The 23,653-nt window shown below is 40.0% G+C and overlaps 2 protein-coding genes across 45 annotated transcripts in view; one reads left to right on the top strand and one right to left on the bottom strand.

Moving 5' to 3' along the window:
• LOC107995054 (uncharacterized) overlaps positions 1-23,653 on the top strand; it is a 121,725-nt gene that overhangs the window by 60,368 nt on the left and 37,704 nt on the right. For 38 of the 44 annotated variants that reach the window (XR_009831957.1, XR_009831943.1, XR_009831951.1 and 35 more), the window contains 2 exons: positions 183-14,553; positions 14,634-18,934. Coding sequence is in view for 3 of the 44 variants with exons in the window: in XM_028665402.2 (XP_028521203.1) it covers positions 208-663 (456 nt within the window). In the remaining 41 variants the exon portion in view is untranslated. Of the gene's footprint in view, positions 1-182; positions 14,554-14,633; positions 18,935-19,296; positions 19,498-23,653 lie in introns of those variants that run through there. The other 6 variants (XM_028665402.2, XM_017052459.3, XM_017052457.3 and 3 more) reach the window with 4 other exon arrangements.
• The window catches only part of LOC107995134 (uncharacterized), a 51,827-nt gene continuing 31,803 nt past the window's right edge, over positions 3,630-23,653 (bottom strand). Inside the window, exons 2-5 of the mRNA XM_017052455.3 lie at positions 13,028-13,341; positions 12,224-12,429; positions 9,291-9,634; positions 3,630-9,046 (exon numbers count right to left, since the gene is read on the bottom strand). Of these exons, the coding sequence (XP_016907944.1) occupies positions 8,917-9,046; positions 9,291-9,634; positions 12,224-12,429; positions 13,028-13,340 (993 nt within the window). The 5' untranslated portion in view covers position 13,341 and the 3' untranslated portion in view covers positions 3,630-8,916. The remainder of the gene's footprint in view (positions 9,047-9,290; positions 9,635-12,223; positions 12,430-13,027; positions 13,342-23,653) is intronic.

Below are 23,653 nucleotides of genomic sequence, written 5' to 3'. Positions count from 1 at the left end.
TTAACTTTCTGTTTATTTATATTTGAAGAATTGCATGTGTTATTTGAATGATAATCTTTTTTTCTTTCCTTCTAAAATCAAATATGTTACATCAGCTGATTTATCAGCTATTTCTACAGTGATGTAACATTAATTTCGCAATTAATTACAATTTGTTTTCATCGATCGATATTTTCTTTCAGAAGTAGGAAAATCACAACCAGAAGCATGGATCTGCTCAGCGTATCCTTTCGATCGATGGATCTGGAGGCGAAGCCCCAACAAGAAGACTTTCTCGAGTTGGAGAGTATCATCGAGAAGGAAGAGTCGTCGGAGAAGTCGAGGCTAATATTGGAGGGCGAAGAATCGCTCGATGATGAAGAGAATTTGATAAAGAATTTGAGGACGATCAATTTGAACGAAGTTGCCTGGCACGATACCGTCGACAGTTGTTGGATCGTGATTCAAGATTTTGTGTACGATTGCACGGATTTCTTGAAAAGCCATCCCGGTGGATCTGACGTGATACTCGAATACGCTGGCAGAGATGCGACCTTGGCCTTCATCGGCACTGGACACTCGTCTGCAGCGATTCACAGCTTAAAGAGGTACCTCATCGGTGAACTTCCGGTTGAGGAGAGGATCTTTCGTGTACCGAATGGCCTAAAAATTTCTGCCCCTTAATATCGATATTCGGATACGAAACGAAAGAAATTTTTCTTATAATTGATTTATATGTGTATCGTAATCTCGATATTCGAACGTGATTTTAAATTCGATCTGAATTTCGTTAATCCAGTAGAATTGGCGTGAGTTTATTCATTGTGACGATGTGGACAATCATCGATTAGAGACAGATTAGAAGAAGGGATCGAAGTTTAAATCGATTAAAGTTTTAAAAGGTGGTACGTTTAGTTTTACGAAGGATTTAATCCGTATCGTTGCCGTCCTTTTTGTGCATCAAATGATGACTATATTAAGTTTTTCAAGTTCCTTTTTTTTTGGGGCATTTTTTTTTTTTTTTTGTTTTTTAATCGATAAGAAACGAGAAATATTTAATTTAAATGGATATTATCCGATGTATTTAAAGATTTGAAGATGAAAGTAAGCATGAATTGTGAATTGTGACACAGATCTCTATTCTCATAAAAATTTATTGCGAAATCGATATCTTGAGAAGAAAGTGTATCGAGTAATAATATTTAAACATTCGATATTTCGCATTTTTCATACAAAATCAGAATCGTTTCTCCGAGATATTGTTTGATATTTTTTTTTTTCGTATTATATAATTATACGCGAATTGATATTGGAAGTTGAAACATTTTTATTGTTATACTATACTTTATCGCATTTTAGCTGTTTATATTTACTATTTATCGTGTAGAAAATGCAATTTAATACGTTGATTTAATACGCCGATCACAGATGACATCGATACTTCCAACTTCATTCGTATCACATTCGATTGAAAAATGTGACATTTTTTCCTTTATTTTTTTTTCTTTTTGATAATGGAATTTGTAAATTAAATTATTTTTTTATTTTTTTTCATTTCATTTTTTCTCTATCATAATATTTATATTATATTTATATTTATATTTTGCATTACGAAATGTTTAACGTCGAATCATACATATCTCGAGCTCGAAAAAAAATACTACATGTTACAATTAACGAAGCAATGTTGAATAATCATTTCTCCAAATCACAATATATCGTGCATTCAAACACGTGACAAAATAGAGATGGACAATTAAGACACTTTCTCTCTCACGAACGATTTATCGGGCGCATGATTCCAAGTGGAATTGAAATAGCGATAACGAATCGGTTTGATTATCATTCCGTTGGCGGACCACTAATAGAGGGCCAATATCCTCGATTAATCGGTGCAACAATCGGGAGAAAACGCGGGATTCATACTTAATTATGGCGATTTTTATTCTTAATTTCAACGTATGATAACGAGAAATTTAATTATTCCTCATCGTCCGAAATACTGTTGCATCGCCCTGTATCTCTCCCTCGTTTAGAATTGGAATATTAACTATAATACGAATAATAATTCGAAATAAAATTTGTGCGACATTACTGATGATATGAATTTTTTCTTGATAATAAACATATCTTGTTAGGTCTCTCGTTGATTTCAAAATTTAATCGATTATTGAATGAGTGAAAGATGATATCGAGAAATGTTTAGAAAACAGCATGCTAATAAATTATTCTATCTGTATGATAATTCTTACGTTGGATTTGATTCTCAACCTCTTTTTAATTTGTCTTCTTCCATATTTGTACGAGTTTTGTTTCCATCCTATTTTTTTTTATTGTATTTTGTGAATTCTTGCATCGTTATTTTTTCCTTTTTTTTTTTTTTTTTGCTTTCATCTATCCACAAAATTTCATCGAAAAATCTTAGTTTTTTTTGGAAGAATTATTTTATTCTTATCAAATTTTGTAATTCGTAATCCAATTTTTTTCTTTACTTAAAATTTCCTTACATCTTCCTTCGATTTTCCTTCATCTCTTAATACATATTTTTTCCTCTCTAACTTCGATATTTCCCCGCAATTATATTTAATATCGTTATGAATCATTGTACCAATTGAGTGTAAATACATTTTTGTCCGGGTTATTGCGAGAAGTGTTTCGTTCTTTAATTAGACACCGTGAAATTAGACACCGTGTCTGCGATCTCAACCTAAGATATGTAAGTCACGTCTTTGTGATCATTTTACATCGTTCCAACTTACCTTCTCTCCACGTTCGCCACGTTAACAGTCTTCGCTCAGTTTTCTGTATGTATCGGTTAAAAGTAGACGTATCGCATTGCGTTCTATAATATGCAGAATAATTCATTAATGAATATCCATGCTTTGGAATTGTGAATAAATTAAAAAAAAGAAAAAAACTTTTCAACTATCGAAACTCTTTTGCATATCTAACAATAATAAGATCAATCTGTAGACATACATTTTCTAAAGTACAGACATATATTTACGAATTATTTTGTACATTGGACGTAAGAGTACGATTACACGATTGAAAATAAGAATCAATCTAATTTCTACTTTTTCGAGAGAAACACTTTAGCAAATATAAATATCTCAAAAAAACGAATCGAATCGAAACTTGAGAATATAATCGGTTATAATATTTATGAATTCCTATCCTATATTCGTAATATACAGAGAGAAAAAAGAAGACGAAGAGGAAGAGAAAGGGAAATAAAAGATAGTCACACTTTTTTTTTTTTTACACCGGTACATTATATTTCTTGGTCCTCTAAACATTCATAATATACACAACATACAATACGACATAGCGGTTTTCAGCTTGTTTAGTTTCTCGTTCGAGCGCGGTACCGACAGAACGATATTAACGATGCGCTTAGTTTCTTATCTTTTTTATTTTTGTTTTTATTTTTCTCCTCTCCTTCGCTCGCGAACGTTGCTTTTCTCTCCGCCTTCGTTTCACTTTCGAAATGTTTAAGTGGTAGTTAACATCTATCGCGCGTCCTCGATCTCGGGCAGGAGATAGATCAACATTCATTGGGAATCAGTAGCGAAGTGTATACACCATGATGAGAAAAATATTTCTATATCGGAGTATAATAATGCGTCTACATAAGATACCATCGTAGATTCTCTTCTTTTTTTTTTTTTTTTTTTTTCATTTTTATCTTTGTTACATCTTCGTTTTATCTTCTTAACCGCTCATTTACAACGCTACATCTTTTTATTTTTTCTTAATTCTCAGTATTTGAAACGCTTGTCCGCAACGTGATGTTTTTCGTTTACGCTCATACCTTCGTTTCACGATTTATCTTCCTCTCCATTTCGCTTTCGATTCAACTTTAATAATCGAAATAAATTATATTTGCTATCCAAGAAGGATTCTTCAATCATCAATTATTCAGGAGGAAGGTAACGTTTTTTTTTTTTTTAATCTTGATGAAGTTTGGAAGAATCGACAAGTAAATAAAATAGGCATAATGGAAGAAAATATCCATCCGCATGGACACCGGAAGTGGGAGAATCGTTCGAAATGCAAAATAAATTATCAAACAGAAGAGAACGCGATATTTAAGGACGCGAGACGAGAGAAGACGGGAGATGGATCGTTGAAACGAAAGTCGAAAACACGGAAATTGATCACGAATTAATCTCGTGCGGGAGAACCTATGCATTTTAGAAGTTTCTCGCTCTTTGGCAGTCCTGGGTTCCATTCCCCCCTGCGATTAATTACGCTGGAAGCCACGATGCTCTAAGAAATAAATATCTCGTTTTCGTAAAACATCATTGTTACATATTTTTTTTCTTCTTTTTCTTTTTTTTTTTTCTTTTTTTCTTCTTTTTACATTTATTATCTCTTATCGCGTAGAACGATAGTGTGCGCTTAGACGTACATGTGTCGTCGGAACGAAAGGTGATCCTTTCCTGCCGCTGCGACGTAACGAAGCACTCTTATTATTTAGTTGAAACTCGCGATCAAGTGGTTGGTTGGGGCTGGGCTCAGCGAATTCGTCAGGTCCGCTGGAAGTCGAGGATCTCGAGTCTCGCGGAAGCAACTCGAAAGAGGGATGAAGCTGGATGAGAAGAGTACTCGACAGCGAGCAGGAGAATCACACGCGTAAAATTGGACGAGATTAAACCTGGGGCACGGACATTTCAACAAAGTTTCGAACTCGTGCAATTTATTAACGAATATTAACGCATTTTAAAAATTATTTAAGAATGGGAACAAAAAATTCGACCTTTATTTCCAAAATTCAATAATACAAATTCGTAAAATCACACGAATATAATCTTTTTACGATTACAATCGCGATATATCCGTATTAAATAAATCGAAATTGTTTAATTTTAAAAGATTCGTGTCCCAGGATCAATACCAGCCAAGCGTTAGAAGCGTTTTCGAACGGAAGAAGCGGAATTTCTAACGCGTCTGAATTTATACTTCCCCCTCCCCCTTTCTTTTTCTTTCTTCCACAATCAATCAAAGGAGAATCACGATCCCCTCCCCTCCGTAAAATGGTTCCAACGAGACCGAGCCCAACGTCTGGTCGACATTTTCGAGGGTGCTTTGAACGTGTTTGCTCGCGAGGGAGGGGATGAATCGACGACGCGTGTATTATCATCCGCATCCCCGTTAATTTTACACGCGAAAATGATTTGATTGACGATTTTTCGTCGCTTGGGAGATGAATCGATGAATCGATTGTTGATAATTTTGTGGCCATCCACGCGCGGATGGTTGAAAAGTCGAAGCGCGCTCGAAGCTATCTCGATAACCAATGAGGGGAGGGGGATCATCATTGTGAACCGAAATTTGTATTTGAATTTTGCGCGGATGAGTAACAAGGAAGGAACGATGCTCTCGTTTCTTTCTTCTTATTTAAGAGAAAGGATAGTCGACAGGAGAATCGTGGTTGTTTTCACACGATTTACGTTTCAATCCGTTGGAAAGATTTTGAAATTTTAACACGCATTTCTTACACGACGCTTGCTTGCGAAAATACAATATCTTTTTTTCGAATCGCTTCGCGACTACGTAGAGAGTGTAGAGTTGGATATTCAGGGACGATGGTAATAATTGTTATTATGTACAGTGTAATAATAACGATTTACGAAGTTCTTAACGACTATCTTACATCCTTACCTCGTCCTAATTTAAATCTACACGCGATATCCCCGAGATAATACTGTCTTTAAATTTTCAATCGATTATATACCATTGTTATTTTCTTTTTCCTTTCTTCTTTAACTAATATTTCTAATTTTCAGATTTCCGACGAGGAAAGAAGAGAATTAAGAGGAAAGAAAAACCGTTTTAACGCAAATTTTTAAAGACAGAATTCCGGGGAATGGTGGATCCCCGCCCGAAGAGTATGTATTTACAATTACGATTATACGTCCTCCGGGCGAAATCGCTCGTGCACTCGAATGGTAAAGTAGATTTCTCTTAAACTCTACGAACCGGCGGACGCGAATTACGAGCCGCCTGTCGTTGCTATTTAAATTACGTTACGGAGTAAAGTCGGCGCTTTCCACGAGGGGACATCGTGTCGAGTCGAAACACGATAATAAGTCCGACACACGCCGGATTTTACCCGGTTTCCAATCCCCTCCCTCTCCTTTGCACCGACTTTAAATTTACACGCTACTTGTTTACTTTGTATGTCGTTAGGACAACCTAGATTCGTAGGTTCGTAGCGCCTAGAGCGCGTTCGTTACATTACTTAATTACGTTCCTAAGGCTCTAATACGGTGCGTCGAGTGGCTCGATAACTTTACACGATTAATCATCACGTTATTTACCGCCACACGCGTGAATTATTCACGATGGTTACGAGGCTAGCGAGGATTATTAAATTACAATTAATCATCGGAGGATGATTATTCAGCGATTATTCGAGAATCGCGCGTTTCTTTTTTCCTCGAGTTTTCGAGTTTGAATCGAAAGTTTTATTATTCGTTTATCCGCGGTGTATTCGGTGAATTATTGTTATAACGTCGTTCGTTCTCTCGACGAGTTGGATGATCGTTTGGCGATATATTGCAAGAATCCTGTCAATCATCGAGATACTTTTTTTCTACGCTCGGATAATCGACTCGTTGAGATCGAAAATCATTGAAATTTTGTTATTTCGATCTTTTTTTTTCCGATACAGCGTTTCGCAGAGAATTCGTGGAGAATCGTTTCGAGGAAACGTTTGAGTATTGTTACAGGAGTAATTTGTTAAAAATACTTTCCATCTCAAGGGAAAACTGTTTGAACGAAGAACGGAACCGGTTTATTCGCGTATCACGCTCGAAAGTAATTTGAAATTAAACGCGAGAATCAAAGACACATATTTATTTACGATCATTATACGAATGCGGACACGTAAAAATCGACACGTTTCTCCGTCTATATAGAAATTAACTGTAAAAATTTGTAATATTCGTTATTTAAACACTTTTAAATCGACGACGATAAATTACGTTATTAATAACTATAATGATCTACGAATGTCGAGGATGGAAATGAAATTTTTCAAAATTGAAAAAACGAGATCTATTTCGTTTTTCCATCGATTTTTTTTTTTTTTACCAATTGAAAGAAGAGGAAAATTGAACGTTGGAACGAAAACTTATCGTGAATCGATGGCCTGGTTGTACCGAGCACAATGTTTTTCTCTCGTTTATCGATAAAACAGTGTAGATGAAAACCAGACAGATTGAATTCCATTTCGAAACGATGGTCGAGGAGATACGGGTTTACAAGTTATTTCTTCGATGTTTCCATTGAATCGGCTTCCATGATTTCCCTCGCAATCGAAAGCTTGCAGAATATCGTGCCTTCATGCGTAAGGAAACATCGTGTCTGGAAACACTCTCGCCGCGGATGAATAGAAGCCATCATCTACTGGCTATAAATTATAAATATGCACGAGGTGTCCCTTGAATGGAATCGAGAAGATTTTTCGATATTAACGACTCGAAATAAGAGAGAAAAAAAAGTAACATTTAAAATTACTATCGTATAACATTCGATTAAATATTTATACATCTGAAAAAAGAGGCGAATAAGAATCATTCCCCTCTCGTCCCCGTCTCTATAAAATCTCTCTAACTCTATTTCTCTCGCGAATTACCAGACACCGTGTATGATAACGTGAAAACCAGTACCGAGCTATACAAAAATCCATAGCATTTACACTTGCCGTACACGTGTCGTTCTAAATGCCTAATGCGAAATCATAATCCCATTTGCATAAACAATCGGATGGGACAAACATCGGATGATCCAATGGCAGAATGACCGTAGTACCGTTCGAATCGGGACGAATTCGTACAAAAGATCCGGACACGTTGGAAACAAGAGCGCAAAAGTTGTAGATAAAATAGAATTCTATCGATAGTTGAAATAAAAAGGAGATCTATTCGTGCCACGTGAAAATTAGGCCTGCATTGTTACGAATCTTTCTCCGTCGCATCCCCCTGATCAAACTTAGAGTTGTGTTATCAGGTACAAATCGTGTAAGAATACCTCTTCGCTCCAATCAATTTTTTACTCGATAAAACGATTGTAACTGAAGATATTTCGCGTTTATATCAATTTGGCTTGCAGCAAGACTAAATTCAGAGACTTCATTATTCTCTCCGTTTCATTGAATCAAGAAATATTTCGTTTCTATATGGAATGAAGACGAGTCGTCGAAACCTGAGTTATCCTCGAACATTCCGTCGTGAGCAACGAATGGAATTGCCATATCAACCGTTCAGCTATAACTGCTCGAGGAAAGATTCGCCACGTGGAAAAAGAATTTCGAAGGAGAATATATGTATATATAGATATGCGGAAGACGGAGTCCTTTGCTGAAGAAACTCTTAATAAATAAAACCACGAGAGCCAGGGGAGAGACTGCGTTTAATTCAATCGATTATTCTATTTCCATCCATTATTTATCGCTATCTATGTTAAAAGAATCGTTCACAAGATCAATTGGACTACTTCTCGGGGACAAAGTCCATTGTAGTAGATCATCAACACCTGCGACGACTTTGTTTTTTTCGAATAAAATTACCTTGAAAAATTCGTCCAAATCCCTCTCTGGTCGTCCCACACGGATTACTCCTCTCGATCAAGCAATTAATTAATCGATCGCAAAATCATTTTTTCATTCCATCTCCGTCGATGAAGATAAAGAAAAGAAGATAAGAAGGGGGAAGTTAAGAGGGGAGGGAGATCGATACGAAAGGGATTTGTCGGAGGGGAACTTTGACACAGGGCTTGGCTTCGTTGCATCCACGATTTTCTTCTTCCCTTCTCTTCGAACGGTGACCTCGAATAAACGAGGGGGAAAAAAAAAAGATTTCGTTCCTGGGATCATCCTTCCTCCCCCTCCGTTCTCTGGGACATCGGTGGCAGGCCGAGGCCTGCTGATTACATCAGGCTGCACAAGGCTATCCCGTTCTCGAACGCCGATTGCAGCGCGGTCGTTTCCATGCAGAACGCGCCGTCCTCGTACATGGTCGCGATTCTCTGCTGTTGCACGCGGCTCTCGCTCTGGGACCTGAAATCGGGGGTGAGATTTACGTTTCTCACGCGGCTTATAAATGGATACGTATTGGAAATGAAATTAAAATTAAAATATCCTTAACTTGTATTCAAGAATTTGGAAAACTGTCGTCTAAATCTGTTTGTCTGAAGAAGAAGAAAAGAGCCATGCCCACGCTTAAGCGGAATTCGACTCGACGAAATGGGGGAAAAGGGGAACGAGTGGAATCTAATCGTGTCGCAAGCCTGGAAACACTCACCTGGGAGGCATGGCCCGTGGACGTTGCTGCGTCCTCGCTTGTTCCCTCGAGGCTTGCTGATTCGAGAGATAGCTGCTGTCTCTGAGCACGGTTCCCTGGTGGTGGTGGTGGTGATGATGGCCGGCCGGCCTGTCGTTGTTTTGAGAGAGCGACAATTGAGCCAGGTATTCCCTCAGCTCTGGTTGACTTGCCAACAGTTCGCGGCGAGTTTGAACTGTGGGCGCGGTGGGTGTCGACGTGGCGGTCGACGTGGAGTCCGACCATGGCGGCGGTGGTGTATGGGAACGAGAGATCATGGCGTACCTGTGGCACAAGTATTCCTCGTAGGTGGGCGGGAGGCCGGTCTGGAAACATTTATTCTTTTTTCCATTGGTCTTCCTTTTCGAGCAAGCAGGCAGATTCTTTTTTTCAATCGGGGGAGGGTTTCTTTTCTAGGTTTCGTTTTCGATCGATCGTCGAGAGGCCGTATTGTTGTTACTGTTGTTGTTGTTATTATTATTATTATTATTTTCTCGTTAACGAGGATAACGGGAGAGTGGATTTATTGTCGTTGATTATTCGTATTGTTCCCGTTTAATTGGTTAAATCTCTCTATCGAGGAAGAGTCGAAAGAGAATCGGGGAGGAAAGCCGTGGCAAGTTAGCAAGTTATCTCGCGATTTGATAATTAACGAAATTATTGCGAATTTGTTGTTATCCTGAGAATCGTTTGATTGGAAATTGGAATTATTTTCCCCCCCTCTTTCTCTCTCTCGCTTTGGAAACTAGAAAGCGTGGGATCGCAGAAAGTTATTTTTCTAATTTCAATTGTTTGGGAAAATGAAGGGATTAAATCGTAAGTGATTTAAGTATCCGTTATAATAATTTTTAAATCAAACTTGCAGGGAGCAACGAGCTAGCAACGACAAATTTCTTTGGAATTTATCCGAGAGAAAAATTTCCCGATTGAAAATCGAAGCAATAATCGCGTTGCTCGGCGCAAGAATGTCACGTATAACTCTCCAACTTACTTTGGCCCTCATTCCAACACATTCTTTTTCATTTATTTTCTTGCACTGGAAAAATTGTATCTCGTTTCACTTCTGTCGTAATCATCGTCCCTTTTTAACTCCTTTACACCCTATCTTTATTTTTCATAAACACGAATCGTACAAAAATTGTATTTCATCTTATTTCCACCGCAATTATCATTGTATTCATCCATATTACTTCAAACTCTCGCTCCTCTTTAACGTCATCTGCGATCCTGCGATCGACGACCATCTTCGTCCGATGGGAACAATCAACCGTTGGAGGTCCAATCCCGACTCGAGTCGGAGATGGTGAAAAACGGAGGAAGGGATGGAAATGGAATCGGAAAAATAAACGAATCCGTTCGCAAAACTCGAAACGCGCGCGGCGATGGCGTCGGTTGTCGGGACTTTGAAGTGGGTACGGGGCTGTTTTCCGCCGCCACGAAAATTTATGTGTCGGCCGGCGCCTGGAAACTATGCGGTCGATGAAATGGCCGGGCGGAAAATTGAACGAATGGTTCTCGAGTCAAGGGGCACCTCTCAACAATTTGCCTGCCGTTCCTGCGCGACCTTCCCCCCCTCTCCTTTTCCTCCCTCACAGAAATCGTAATTCTTCTTTCCTTTTCTTTTTTCTTCTTTAATTCGAGTATTTTATATCGAAACCCCAGGAGGAGGATCGGTTTATTCGAATAATCGAATATTCAGCGAACAAGACCCGGCAGTGGATCGGGAGTTTTGAATATTCAAGCATTAATTTCACTGTCACTGGATTACACTCCCACACTTGCAATGTGTATAATTCCTCCGCGTTGTATCGTTAAAAAATATATTTAAAAAAATGACGAATCATCCCGATCCATATCTTCGTTTTAATATTTATAACTCGAGTTATGATTAACGATTGTTGAAAAAAGGAAAGAAAATGAGAGAAATATTGAAATCGTGGAGGGACAGGCTGTTTCAATCCCGCACTGATGGAAAACGGATGGGTCTCACGAATTTCGTTGGTGATCGTGGACGAGAAATATTCCTCGCGTCCAATCAGCGACTCGAGCGTCGTGTAATTAACGTCGTCGGCTCGTTTACACGAGGGGAGGGGATGCGCAAGGATCGATCGTCGGGTCGACAAGTCGACGAAAACCTTTGACGACCGCGGTTGGTCCAGGATTTCGATTCTGTCTGGGATGCCTGACCGGGACAGTTCATTACTACTACTACGAAGGTTAAATCTGCTCGAACGACGGACGATCTCTGATTTCATCGCCGCACATCGATACATCGACACATCGTTCGCTGTTCAATTTCGCGACGACACGACCGACCGCAAGCCACCATTCTTGTTCCTTTGAAAACGAGAGAGAGAGTGGAATAAAAAGACTAGGGGGTTAACAAGGTAACCGGACAAGTTTCGATCAAAGAGGATTTTGGAAACGACGCGATTATTTAAAAATGCTTGGAAAGAGTTTAAGGAGGATATTCGAGGGGAACTTATTTGAAAGAAGTGAAATGGAATGATATTTTGACGAACATGGATTTTTATTTGTACGAAGCCTATTACGCAAAATAAATAAATAATTATCCGTGCAACAATTGGCTGAATTAACTTGCAAATTGATTCATCAGCGTCGATTTTTGCCATTCGATGGTTCAAGGGGATCAGCATGTAAATTATACAATTTATTATACGTTTAAAAACGAACGAAAAGTTTGAAAAATAAAATCACGAGTTTTTTACTTTTTTAATATAATTCGCAATTTTAATTTTTTTGATGATCTCGAATAACGAAGGAAGGAAAGTGTGTTGTACATATGTACATATATGTTTCCACTCTCGTCACATTCAAAGTAACACCGTTAATTACACGACTTGCTCGTTATTTCTCGAAACCGATTTCGAAGAAGATTAATAATAAACGCTTACCTGCCATGTTTTCGAGATGGCCACGTCGTAGGTGGGCGGTGGCGACACCATGGAGGGAATGGCGTATACCGGCCTGCTTTGCGCGTTTAATTGACCATTTCCGGTTTCGTTGGCGGTCGCGTTCGCCGTGTCTGGAATGGTGGCGTACAACGCCTCCGGGATAGCGTTCTCCCTTATCCCACCGCCAAGAATGCTCGAGCCGGACTCTGGAAACGGGACGATCCGAAAAGAGAGTTCCAAGAGTTTTGGAGAGGGGGAGGGGGAGGAAATTTAAAGTTCGAAGAAGAAGAATCGTGGCAAAGAACGGCCCGATATCGGGTTACAGAATCGCGGCATTGTCCTCCCGACGAGTGTGCCGGATAGATACGATTTCTGTCGGAGAAAACTTTTTGATAAATTCTCTTTGTTCGAACTTTTGCCAATGATGAATTTTTGATTAGCTGTACAATTGTTTCCTTTTTCTTTTTTCTTAATGAAACGATAGTTTATTATAGTGAATAGGAAATTTCTCGTTCGATCTAGAATTAGAATCTTCCCTTTTAACACGCACGGTAACTGTCTCAAAAGAGCAATGATATATATTTCGTAAAGAAATTATCTGGAAATTAATATTGGATATCGATAAAATTCCGATCTGCGGTGAATTCTTTTTTCTAAAAATTTTTGCGTATCCAATGATCGATCGAATAAGAAATAATAGGAATCGAACGAGAATAGTTAATATCGGTAGTTGGAGAATAATTGGATGCACGATTCGAAATTTACGCTTGTTTTCATTCATCGAAAGATGAAATTTTTACCGACCTATGTAAGTGTAGTGCGACTCCGCCCTGTCGGCGCTCCGGGTCCTCCTCGAGTGATTCAAACGCTTCTCGTGTTTGCTGCTCTTCGTAACCGGCCTGGCTTGCTCCGTCACCGAGCTGCAACTTCCCGTTTCGGAAGTTCTGCTCTTCCCACGAGCGTCGTCCTGCTTCTTGGCAGCCCGCCCGTCCGATTTCCCACCCTTCGACTTGGGTATTCTGATCGTGAGCCGTCTCGAGGACAGCGCGCCATTTCGCGACTTCGGCAGATCGACCACCACCCCGCACCCGCACACTGGCGCGTTCTCGTTAGGCATCCTGCAAAAACACGTCGAAATCTCGTTTCAAATAGGAGTATGCTCTTTTCTTTTTTTTAGAATAAAGAGTACAAAGTATAAATAAACGTGTTGTGCTTCTGCACGCGTGGCTCGTAATTTTTAAAGCAAGAGTATAAATTTATTATCACGCGTGCAAGAGTCATCGTGTTATACGTTCCCTCCTGTGTCATGGATTTTGGAGAAAATTGTTCATCGTGGTAAGGTAAAATTGTTTAAAGCAAGAGTCGAAAAGTCGATGTGTGTTTCTACCTTCGTAATTTTTCCCTCCTGTGTAACGTCATGGATTTTGAACAGTGGACAAAATTGTTTAGAGTCATCGTCACGAATTCAAAGTGGGTAAAATTGTTAGAAATTGCGAGAAAAGCGCAAGCATCAAAAGAACGTTGAAAAATCGATGTGTGTTTCTACCCTCGTAATTTTTAAAGCAAGAGAATAAATTTATTATCACGCATACAAGAGTCATTTCCCTTCTGTGTAACGTCATGGATTTTGAACAGTGGACAAAATTGTTTAGAGTCATCGTGTACGTCACGAATTCAAAGTAAAATAAGGTAAAATTGTTTAAAGCAAGAGTCGAAAAATCGATGTGTGTTTCTACCCTCGTAATTTTTAAAGCAAGAGAATAAATTTATTATCACGCGTGCAAGAGTCATCGTGTTATGCGCAGCGTCACGAATTCAAAGTGGGTAAAATTGTTTGGAGTAGAGATTGCGAGAAAAGCGCAAACGATCAAAAGGGCGTTGAAAAATCGATCACACGTTCCGTTACGCTAAATTCCAGCCGAGCAGTCGGTCGGGAATCATGGTATTCTCCGTAACCGCTCGCACGTGACAGAGCAGTCCATTTTTGAGCAGTGGACCGAATCCTACGATGTTGGACGAATCCCTACAATTTCCATTTCCCTTGAAAGCTCGAGAATGGGGCGCGATCATTCACTGATCCACTTATCGGTAATTTGACGATATAAGCGATCCTTCTAAACAGATTGCGAATTAATCGGCGACCATCCAGAACGAATGCTCAGGATCTGCGTGAAAAATCGACAATGACTTCTCTGGCAATCGATGCATCGTTCTGACGAACGCTGTCGCGTTTCGTGATCGACGATCAGGTCTGTCGTTCGAATGGTTCGTGAAAGTGATAAGAATTATGGGTATAGAAGATATACGATTCCTTTGAGAGAAGCTGAGAGGTTGAGTCACATATACATATATATTGTTAATGAGGATTAATGAATAGGATAGAGTTTATCGTGTTTTTTCTTTTTTTCAGTGATGGGGCTTTACCAGAATTGTGGAGGAGAAATCCTGTTTCCCACTGCACGAGCACTTTCTACGTGACAGTACACTGGAAGCCTTAGTAGAGAGTGCATTAGTAGAATTATTCCGGCAAAATGCGTCCTTATTCTATCACAAAGTTACGATACATATGTATATATATGTATATTTAAAAGTCTAGCTCGAAAATATAACTCGAAAGCCTCAGATTTTCGAAAAAGTTGTAGAGAGTTTCGTCGAAATAGCAAAGCTATTCGAAACTAACTGGAGAACTAATTCATATATTTTTGCACACGCCGCGACAACTATCTGTATATTCTCGGTATTCGAATATCGACCTCGAAGCTGCTCCAACTTATTCCACGCGTCCTCGACGCGTCAATCGTTTTCGAGTCGGAGACGCGGCAGACGAAGGGATACGTAATGAATCGATAATCGTCCCCGGAGACGGAGAAGAACCGTCTGTCTTGTTCGGTTAATTATTCGATTCTGGTGGAAAGCGGAGCACGGATGGAGAGGGTTGGATCCGTCGCCTCGAAAGAGAAGCTTTCGCCGCTTTGATCCAGCCGGATATTTTAAAGGAGCGATTCATTCGAGAGGAGAGAGGGTCTTTGCCAACGAACAACGGCTTCGATCTTCTTTTTCTTTTTTTTTTTTACAGCTCCAGGCCTCCCTTTAATTGTCTTTGAGGATGGTTCGCTCGTCGCCGCCTCCTTGAGAAAGCGTCGTCGTTGCCAGGCGTCGTTCCTCTCGAGAGTATTCCTCTGGGTGACGAGACGAGCCAGCCGGAACAAATTTCTCCCCTCGGCTTCGGAACAGGGGAGTTTTCCCGCCTTAAATCACGGGAACGGGTTGTTTAATCGTCGGGAAACGACAACTCTTGGATAGAGAGGTCTCTCTCCTTTCTTCTTTCATTCTCATTTCTAATACACGTGGAGGATTTCCAGAAAAGAAGAGATCCATATCCCGTGACCATCGACACGATCCAATTTTCGTATAGAAAAGGATCTTTCCTCGTGCGAGAAACAAGGAAAGAAGGGCGAGGTTATTCGTAGCACGCGATGCGTGATTTTTGTAACGCAGGATAATCTACCTCTGTAGCATTAAATAGAAAATGGAAGAAATAATTTCGAACGAGTCGATATCGATATAATTCTTTTTCCTTTTCGAAGGAGATGTTTCTACAATTTCTTATAATATCGTATGGCGTATACTTTGTTCCTTTTTCTTTTTCTTTTAACAAGATAAATGGTATAATTTAACACACAGTTCAAAATATAACGTTTAGTTTCGAAGCGTACGAATACATCGATTCGCAAATTGACCGTAATTACTTTGTGCTGCCAATCAAGTAGTGGCTTTGAAAATATTGGAGAATTAGGATTACATAATCCGAATCATGGTCTACCGTGTTTCATTAAAAGCTAGGTGAAACAGTAGCCGCCATTAGCAATCAAACCTCTCCAACGATAATATTTACACGGAAACGCGTGTAAAACTCGTGCATAACGAATATCCGAAAACTTGATTTGCATTTAGAATTACGAGTTTAAAGTTTTCGTTTATTACATCATAATTTATTCATCGATCGACCGATATAATAAACGAGATGACAAATTTTATTATACAAGATTTGTTTATCCAATCGAAGTGGAAAGACGAGAATGGAGCAATTAAACGGAACAAACGAATCGATATTTATTGCCCGACAAACCGGAAGGAAACACCACGGCTCTCCATTTCCTTGGTCGCAAGACAACGTTCGAGGAAAATTGAATTACGCGACACGTTGCGAAATGGGAGACCTTAGAGTTTAGCGTCGACAAACTACAAACGCCTGCCTTATTATTCATATTTCGTCGCCCTCCATTTCCGCTTCTTCCCTCCTCGTCGATCAATTTTCTTTTTTGGATTTTTTCTTGCTTATTTTTCGAGAGCGAAAAGAAGAAAAACTTTCAGAAGAGTATTTGGAAATTATTTTTGGAGGACGATCGAATCTAATTCGTAAAGATATGGAAAAATTGTTGATGATTAATATCTTCTTTCCATTTTTAGGTTAGGTTACTCGTGTACTTAGATATTCTTGGGGTATAATCAAGGATCCTGGCGCGCCGTGGCAGGGATAAGTCGAGTTTCTGCACAGGTACTTTGCTCGAGAGTCAGTTTAAACCTTGAAAGAGAAGAGGAAGTTTCTTAGTAGGGTAAACGTTTTTAGCGGCAGTTATCCCTTTTTCTTTCGAATTCTTTCTTTCCTTTTCTTGGGGGCATTAACGTGGCAGAACAACGTGGCCGTTCTTCCTCGAGAAGTAATCATAGCGTCTCTCTTTCTTTCTTCCTTGTTTCTCAATTCAAAGAAAATGTTAATTTATTTATTCGACGAATTTTATCTCACGATATCGACGCTAACAATTGGGGATAGAGGGATAACGCTCTTAAGATATTATTATTAATTCGTGAACCAGAAACTATACGCTCTCCAATTAGGGGGGATCTTGGGGAATAGTTTAACCGTCATTATTAAACTCGCAACAGGATTCGCCCGAGTTATCAACAACGTATCATCATCCCGACTCGAAGCTGCGCAAATTGTTCACTGGCGAAGGATTAACCAGTCGTTGCGGTTAATGGTGTTGAATTGCATCGTTCGGAGTCGTTTCGAGGAAACGAAGCAACGAGCAACGGTGACGATAACACCGGATGCGCCTGGGAGACCGTTCCACGCTGCGCCTCGACGTAACGCATCGTAATTAACAGCCACTGATTAACAATGGGATTTAATTAGGGAAATGCTCGAGGCGTGTTCGTTATCGTCCAGCCACGAATCAATGCTACTTGTCTCGTAACCTCGAAAACTGTTCTTTTCCATCCTCCTTTTATTCTCCCGTCTGTATATCCAATAACACCAAATCGAATCGATCCGAGAATCAGAGAGAGAGAGATATACATAACAGGATCACGTATCGAAAGAAGAAGAAGAAGAAGTTCTCGTTCTCTCTTTCGAAATAAAATATCTCTGTGTAACGAGGGAATAGAACGCTCGAGGGGAGCCAATATCGATCGAAGAATACTTCGCTTTGAGACGCGATTTTTTTTAAATTTTGTCGATCGGCGAGGATTAAAATATATACACGTAAATTAAAGATCCCCTCGACGTTTACTTTTTTCCTCGAATGGAATGTTATCTTCCTTTCTCTCGGGAGTTTATTTCCGCTTGCAGCGACGAGTAAGGTAAACGGATGAATTAGTTAGCCGAGTTGGATAGAGGCGGCGAAATCACTAGGTGAAGTTGGTCTCGGGGCTGTGGACGGATGGAATCCAACGGATGATTAGGCAAGTTAAATACACCCGGTTACAATGGTAGAACGATGGTAACTTTGAACAGGGGTAGTTACGGGTCAACGTAGAATTCGAAATAATACGAACGATCGCGTGGCTATTTTTCACAAATTGAATAATTGGGACGAAAAAATGGAAGATTCTCTTTTGGATTACGTTTGCAACACAATTCAACAAATTGTGTAAATCAGAAACTAGAGCGAAAGAAGCACGGGTTTCGAACATAAAGGTAAATAGAATACTTTTAGATTGCATTTGTAACGCAATTATAATAACCAAATTGTGTAAATCGATATTGTGAATTAATCGATAATGCGGCAGTTCGTTTTTCAACAAAAAGAAGAAAAGATGGTGTTTCTAGATTTTTTACATCCGTTATCATTTTATTCGCCGATTATTCTTTGTCCTGTTATGTCCGAAAAATGATGAACGCGTTGATTTTAAATATCAAAAGTTGTTGGACATATCGGCGAGCTTGTGATAAAATTCAAACTTTATTCCAAAGTAGAAGCTTTACGTATTGCTTAAAATTTATGTAACACGATTTCACGGATCATCGAATATCGAAATGCAATTTATGAGAAACGTGTCCAAGATACTTATTTTGTCATACAAATGATCGATGCATTTAAAATCTTATACTTGTTTGGATCGATCTATCTCTACGTATTTTTTCATTCTTTCTTTTCTTTTTATTACAAATAAATCCCCTTCCCTCGATCGAATTTTTAGTTCAACCTCTCCTCCTTCTTTATCCCCTTTCTAAATTAATCCCCTTCGTTGTCTCGATGGATCAAGACAGATTTCTTCAGATTAATCAAACCGCCATCATCCACATGACGCTCCCCTCCTCCTCTTATCTGCATAAAGATAATTTTTCATCCTTAACCTCTTCTTCCACCTATAACACTCGAGAATATATTTAAAAAAAATTGCAACGAGCTCTCTCTCTAGGAAAAATCGAGCCTGCAAGCCTGCACGCTTCGACAATCTCTCGTTATTAATACATGGAAATCCTCGCGCAAAAGTGGGGCATCGGTTTGATGAATTCCCGCGCTTTGTTACCTGGCCTTCATTATGGATCGGGCTCCTGAAATAAGAAATAATAAACGGCCTTCCTCGAATCGTAAGCGGCGTCGATCATCGTTGGGAATCGCGATCGCCGTTGGGAAAATTGGGTCGGTGTGCAAATGCGTTTTTCCCTCCTTTTTTTATCGGGCTATTGTGCTCCGATCGATTCCTTACTTGGCCGAGAATCACAGATGCACGTGTGTGTAGTATACTGTACAGATATGTGTAGATGCCTGTTTCTTTTCTTTCAGGGGATGCTTTTTTGGAACAATGTCGTTCGTAAGATGATGTGCTATAACGATGAACTCTGACGTTGAAGTTGAAAAATCAAATGTACAACGTTCGTATACGATGATGAACGAACGCTTCAAGAATCCTGTTCCTGTCCATCAGATACCACGGATAGAGCGATATCGTTGAAACGATACAAGACGAGTAAACGGTGAAAACGGTAAGTGATATACTTTCAACCCATGCCTCGTGGTGGATGGAAAACACGATAAAGGATAAAAAGTTATTACGTTTTACGATATACAATCTCTTTCCCCGATAAAACTCGAATTAAGTGGAGCCTAAAAGGGAAGAATCCTTCCAATTTCATCGTCCTTCCATAAAATATATTTCCAAATTTCCAAAAATCAATTTCCAACCCATCCCCGTAATAAATCTTTGAATAAGAATAACACAAATCCTCGAATTAATTTCCACGAAGAGGGAGGATTATTCGCGATTGAAAATTCTCTCTCTCTCTCTCTCTCTCTCCCGACATCGACGAATCTCGACCACGCGCAAAGAAGGATTCAAGAGGAGAGTCTCGCGTTACGAGGCGAGGCAGCCAATCGGAAATCGGATGGACGAGGAAATAAGACACGTTACTTTGCCGGATCGAGATCAATTTCTCGAGACGTCTCGGGGAGGGACGCGCGTTTCGGGCAGATCGCACGGCTGGCGCATGGCTGGATTAATTATCCCACGGGGAGGGGGAGGGAAGGTGGATGCGGCCGCGGTGTTGAGAGTCGCTCGCTCTATTGATTGAACCGCCGATAATGTTGCTCGCGTTTCGAATTAATCGGGAGGAATAAGATTAGCGACGGCCGCCCTCTCGCCACGCTCGCTTCGCAAAATTCTTCGTCCCTCGATAATTATTCGAGCGGAATGGAGGTGATATAGGAGGAATAGGAGAGAAATGGAGAAATTGGTGTTAGATATTTCTTTGAACGCGTGAATTCTCAACGTGAGATTCCTTGATCTCTAGTCTAGCTTTTGCCGTTTTTTTAATCCTTTCTCTTTCCGTAAACTGGGTTTAATCGTACAAGTTTTCGTCGAGATCGTGAATTCGAATATTTTTTCCATTTTTGAAATCTGCATTCGTTAAAATCAAGCTCAATATCTCGCGTGAGATCCATTCGAAACGAATTTGAATATTCTTGTTCCCGTCGAAATTGGAAAATTGTACGATTCGGATTGTACTTGCGTCATTTTCTTCAAATTGTCAAATTCAAAATCACCGAAAATTATCGGGGATTAATGGGAAAGGTTGCATCTCGCTTCTCGGAAGCAAGAGGCGCAATCTCCACATCGCTTGGATCTCCATTATTTCCCTAAACACTTCGTCAAAATCGAGAACGACTCCCGTTTCGACCCCTTGAACGAAAGGTTCGTTCGAAATTAATTTCGCCCCTCCCCTCTTCCTCTATATCGATTCGCACGCGTGCAAAACCGGGTCGTGGAAAACCCGCGAAAATTAGATTGCGCGCATCCGGTTTGTATTCCTCATATTTTCCCAAATTTATTCGCCTATAAATCCGTCTGCCTCTAAAATATTCGAGTCAGATGCGACAGAAACATTGCATTGCGCAAGGAATTACAACTGCAACGATCGTTTAAAGTTCTTTGTATAAAATCAAAGGACGAGTCAAGTTTCGAAGAGAATCGTTGCATGATGGGATAGGAAGATTCGTTTCTTCGAAGAATCGGCATTCTGGTATAATTTGTACAATAGTTTTCACGGTGAGAAAATTGGTGGATCGTGTTGAAATAATTGTTGTAAACGAAAAGATGGGTCTCAAGGAAAATCGAAGTCGATATTGTCCATCTTCCTTCATTAAAAATTGTGGGGTTTCGTTCGTTCACAATTTGCTTCTTCTTAATGAACAAGAATGAGACAGAATCGCAAAGACATCCGTAAGGAATTCAATCGCACCCTCGTTGAAAGAGACAACGTTGGCCGAGCAATTACCAAAGATCACCGTTGATAGAATTATCTTTGGCCGATGATTGCTCCCTGGCCAATTTCGATTTCGACGTGGGCGGGTCGGGAAAATTATCAAGACGATTGATTTTGTATTTTTCGCTCCTACAACTTGTAGCCTCGTTAATGAAAGGATTTAGAAAATGTCCACCCATCCACGAAATCGAGCTCGTCCGATTTTCGCGCGATATTTTCAAAATTTCTAGGAGATTTTCCAGCATCGGGGCAATTGTTTGGAAATTTTCCAGATCCTGACTTATATTTGACCAACGAATTCGATCGCAATTCGTTGATGCAGAAAGCAGATACAACACGCTGATGGAATAAATTGACCCCTCGCTGTTACCGATACGAGTAAATCGATTCAGAAAAAGGGAAAGGGAAGGAGAAAGTGAAACTATACGCATGAAAATCTTAAATTCGGAAACCCATAAATCCCACAACTTACCACTTGTCCGCCCTTTTCCCAAACAAATCTTCCCTCCCCATCCGTTCCCTTCCTCTCGAAGCCTTAACCCAACGAGAATCGCGAAAATCAGCAAAAATCAGGGGAAAAACACGAGATCCCTTCCCACGATACGTTTTATCACCGTGTCTTATTAGGTTATCCGGGGATCCATCTCGTACATACGTGGATACGATCGACGAGAAGGAAAGGGAGATGCGAAAGAGGGAGAGAGAGAGAGGAGGATGAGAAAAGGAAGAGAGAGAGGGAGTAGGAAGAGACGCGAGGCAGGAGAGGAGGGAGCAGGTGAATCCGGGTCACGCCGGGCCAGGAAGCAGTGACACCGAACCCAACCCAACACCACCCTTGGCGAACTGGGTCATCTTTCACCCTTATTCCTTTCCTTCACCCGGTTGATTCCCAGTTTCCGATCGTCTCGACAGAGATTCGCCAGATTCGTTTCGTCTCGTCTCGTCATCTTGGCAAGATCCGTGCCTCGAATAGAATAAACTAAAAAATATAATCCGATGGAAACGCGTGTAAAGGCGATAAACATCTCTCTCTCGTTTTTCGTCTATTATCGTATATTATTATTCGAAAATTCGATCGTTATTTATGAATCTGAAATCTTTTTGGATATTCCCGTAAGGGCGAGAAAGGTATTTTGTTTGGGTATTATTTATCGTACAAAAGGAATAGAGGGAGGGGGAGAGGGTTTTGCAAGCGATCGAATAAATGCATGGAAGCGTGGCACGTGCGCTTTCTGCCACGCACGGTGTTTTATTATTTTATGGGGAGAGGGAGAGAGAAATTACACAAGGGTGTCGGTTTCCATCGAATGAAAATTCAACGCGGCTCCCATTTTCCATGCAAATCAAATTTATGACGAGGATATTGGATCGTTACTGCAATTAAACGTTTTGCCATCATTGGTCGGGCTTGGTACATCTTCTTTCTTCTTCCTTCCCTTTTAAAATCCGGAATGGGAAGCTTTTGTTCTCGTTACGCGTTTTGTCAACGCGCGTATATAAATATTCCTTTCTCCGTAGGAAATTTAATTTCTCCCGATTCCTTATTTTCCAATTTTTTCTTTTTCTTTTTCTTCTCTCTCTCTCTCTCTCTCTTGGATTTGTAAAATTATACGAAACAAAGTTGCGTTGCTTCCGTTTAAATTCACGGGGAGAGAATTTTTTAACCAAAGCGACCGGTTTTAAATAAACCGTTGAAGCGGTATAACGGGACACCCCGTAGCTAACCACGAAAACCAACACGACCCGCTTGGAAACAATAGCGATTGATCGGGCAGAAGTTTGCTTTGCAACGTCACGAAATGGGACTACTTCGAGTCCCATCGTTGGATAAACGATATCGTTCGAAAGTTATTTCTTTGATAATTAAACTATGTATTGAACATTTTCAATCGTCCTGCTCGATGCATATTGCGCACGTGCCAATCGTCGTAACGTTACGCGCGGAAATATGCAGAAAATATTTTTTTCAAACCAAGTTCTTACGTACCTCCTTGACAAATCCAGCAAGGGATTAATTTATACATTGGAAATTCTTCGATCGTAAAAATGAAATTTACTCTCCAAATATTCCACGCCCTTCCAGACAAACAATTTTACGTTAAAAATAAATGTATACAACGTATACACCGATATTTTTCTTAAAGGACCAAAGAAAAACTCGCGCAGAATACCTGTACGGAATAACGGTGTCAAGATCTACCCTCGGCAAACATTCTACCACCCTTCAACCACAACGTGCCACTCCAACCACAATGAACCTTCCCCCACCCCCCTCTCTCTCTGTATGAACTCTCGTAGGCGAAAAAACCCGCACGATTCCTCCTCGAATCGAGCATCAAACCGAGACAATATCGCACCGCGAACAACGACGAAACGAACAC

Source organism: Apis cerana, linkage group LG11 (assembly GCF_029169275.1).
Source record: "Apis cerana isolate GH-2021 linkage group LG11, AcerK_1.0, whole genome shotgun sequence".
Taxonomy (NCBI): Eukaryota; Metazoa; Arthropoda; class Insecta; order Hymenoptera; family Apidae; genus Apis; species Apis cerana.
The sequence above is the reverse complement of the archived record's forward strand: the minus strand, read 5'-3'. Positions and strand labels throughout refer to the sequence as shown.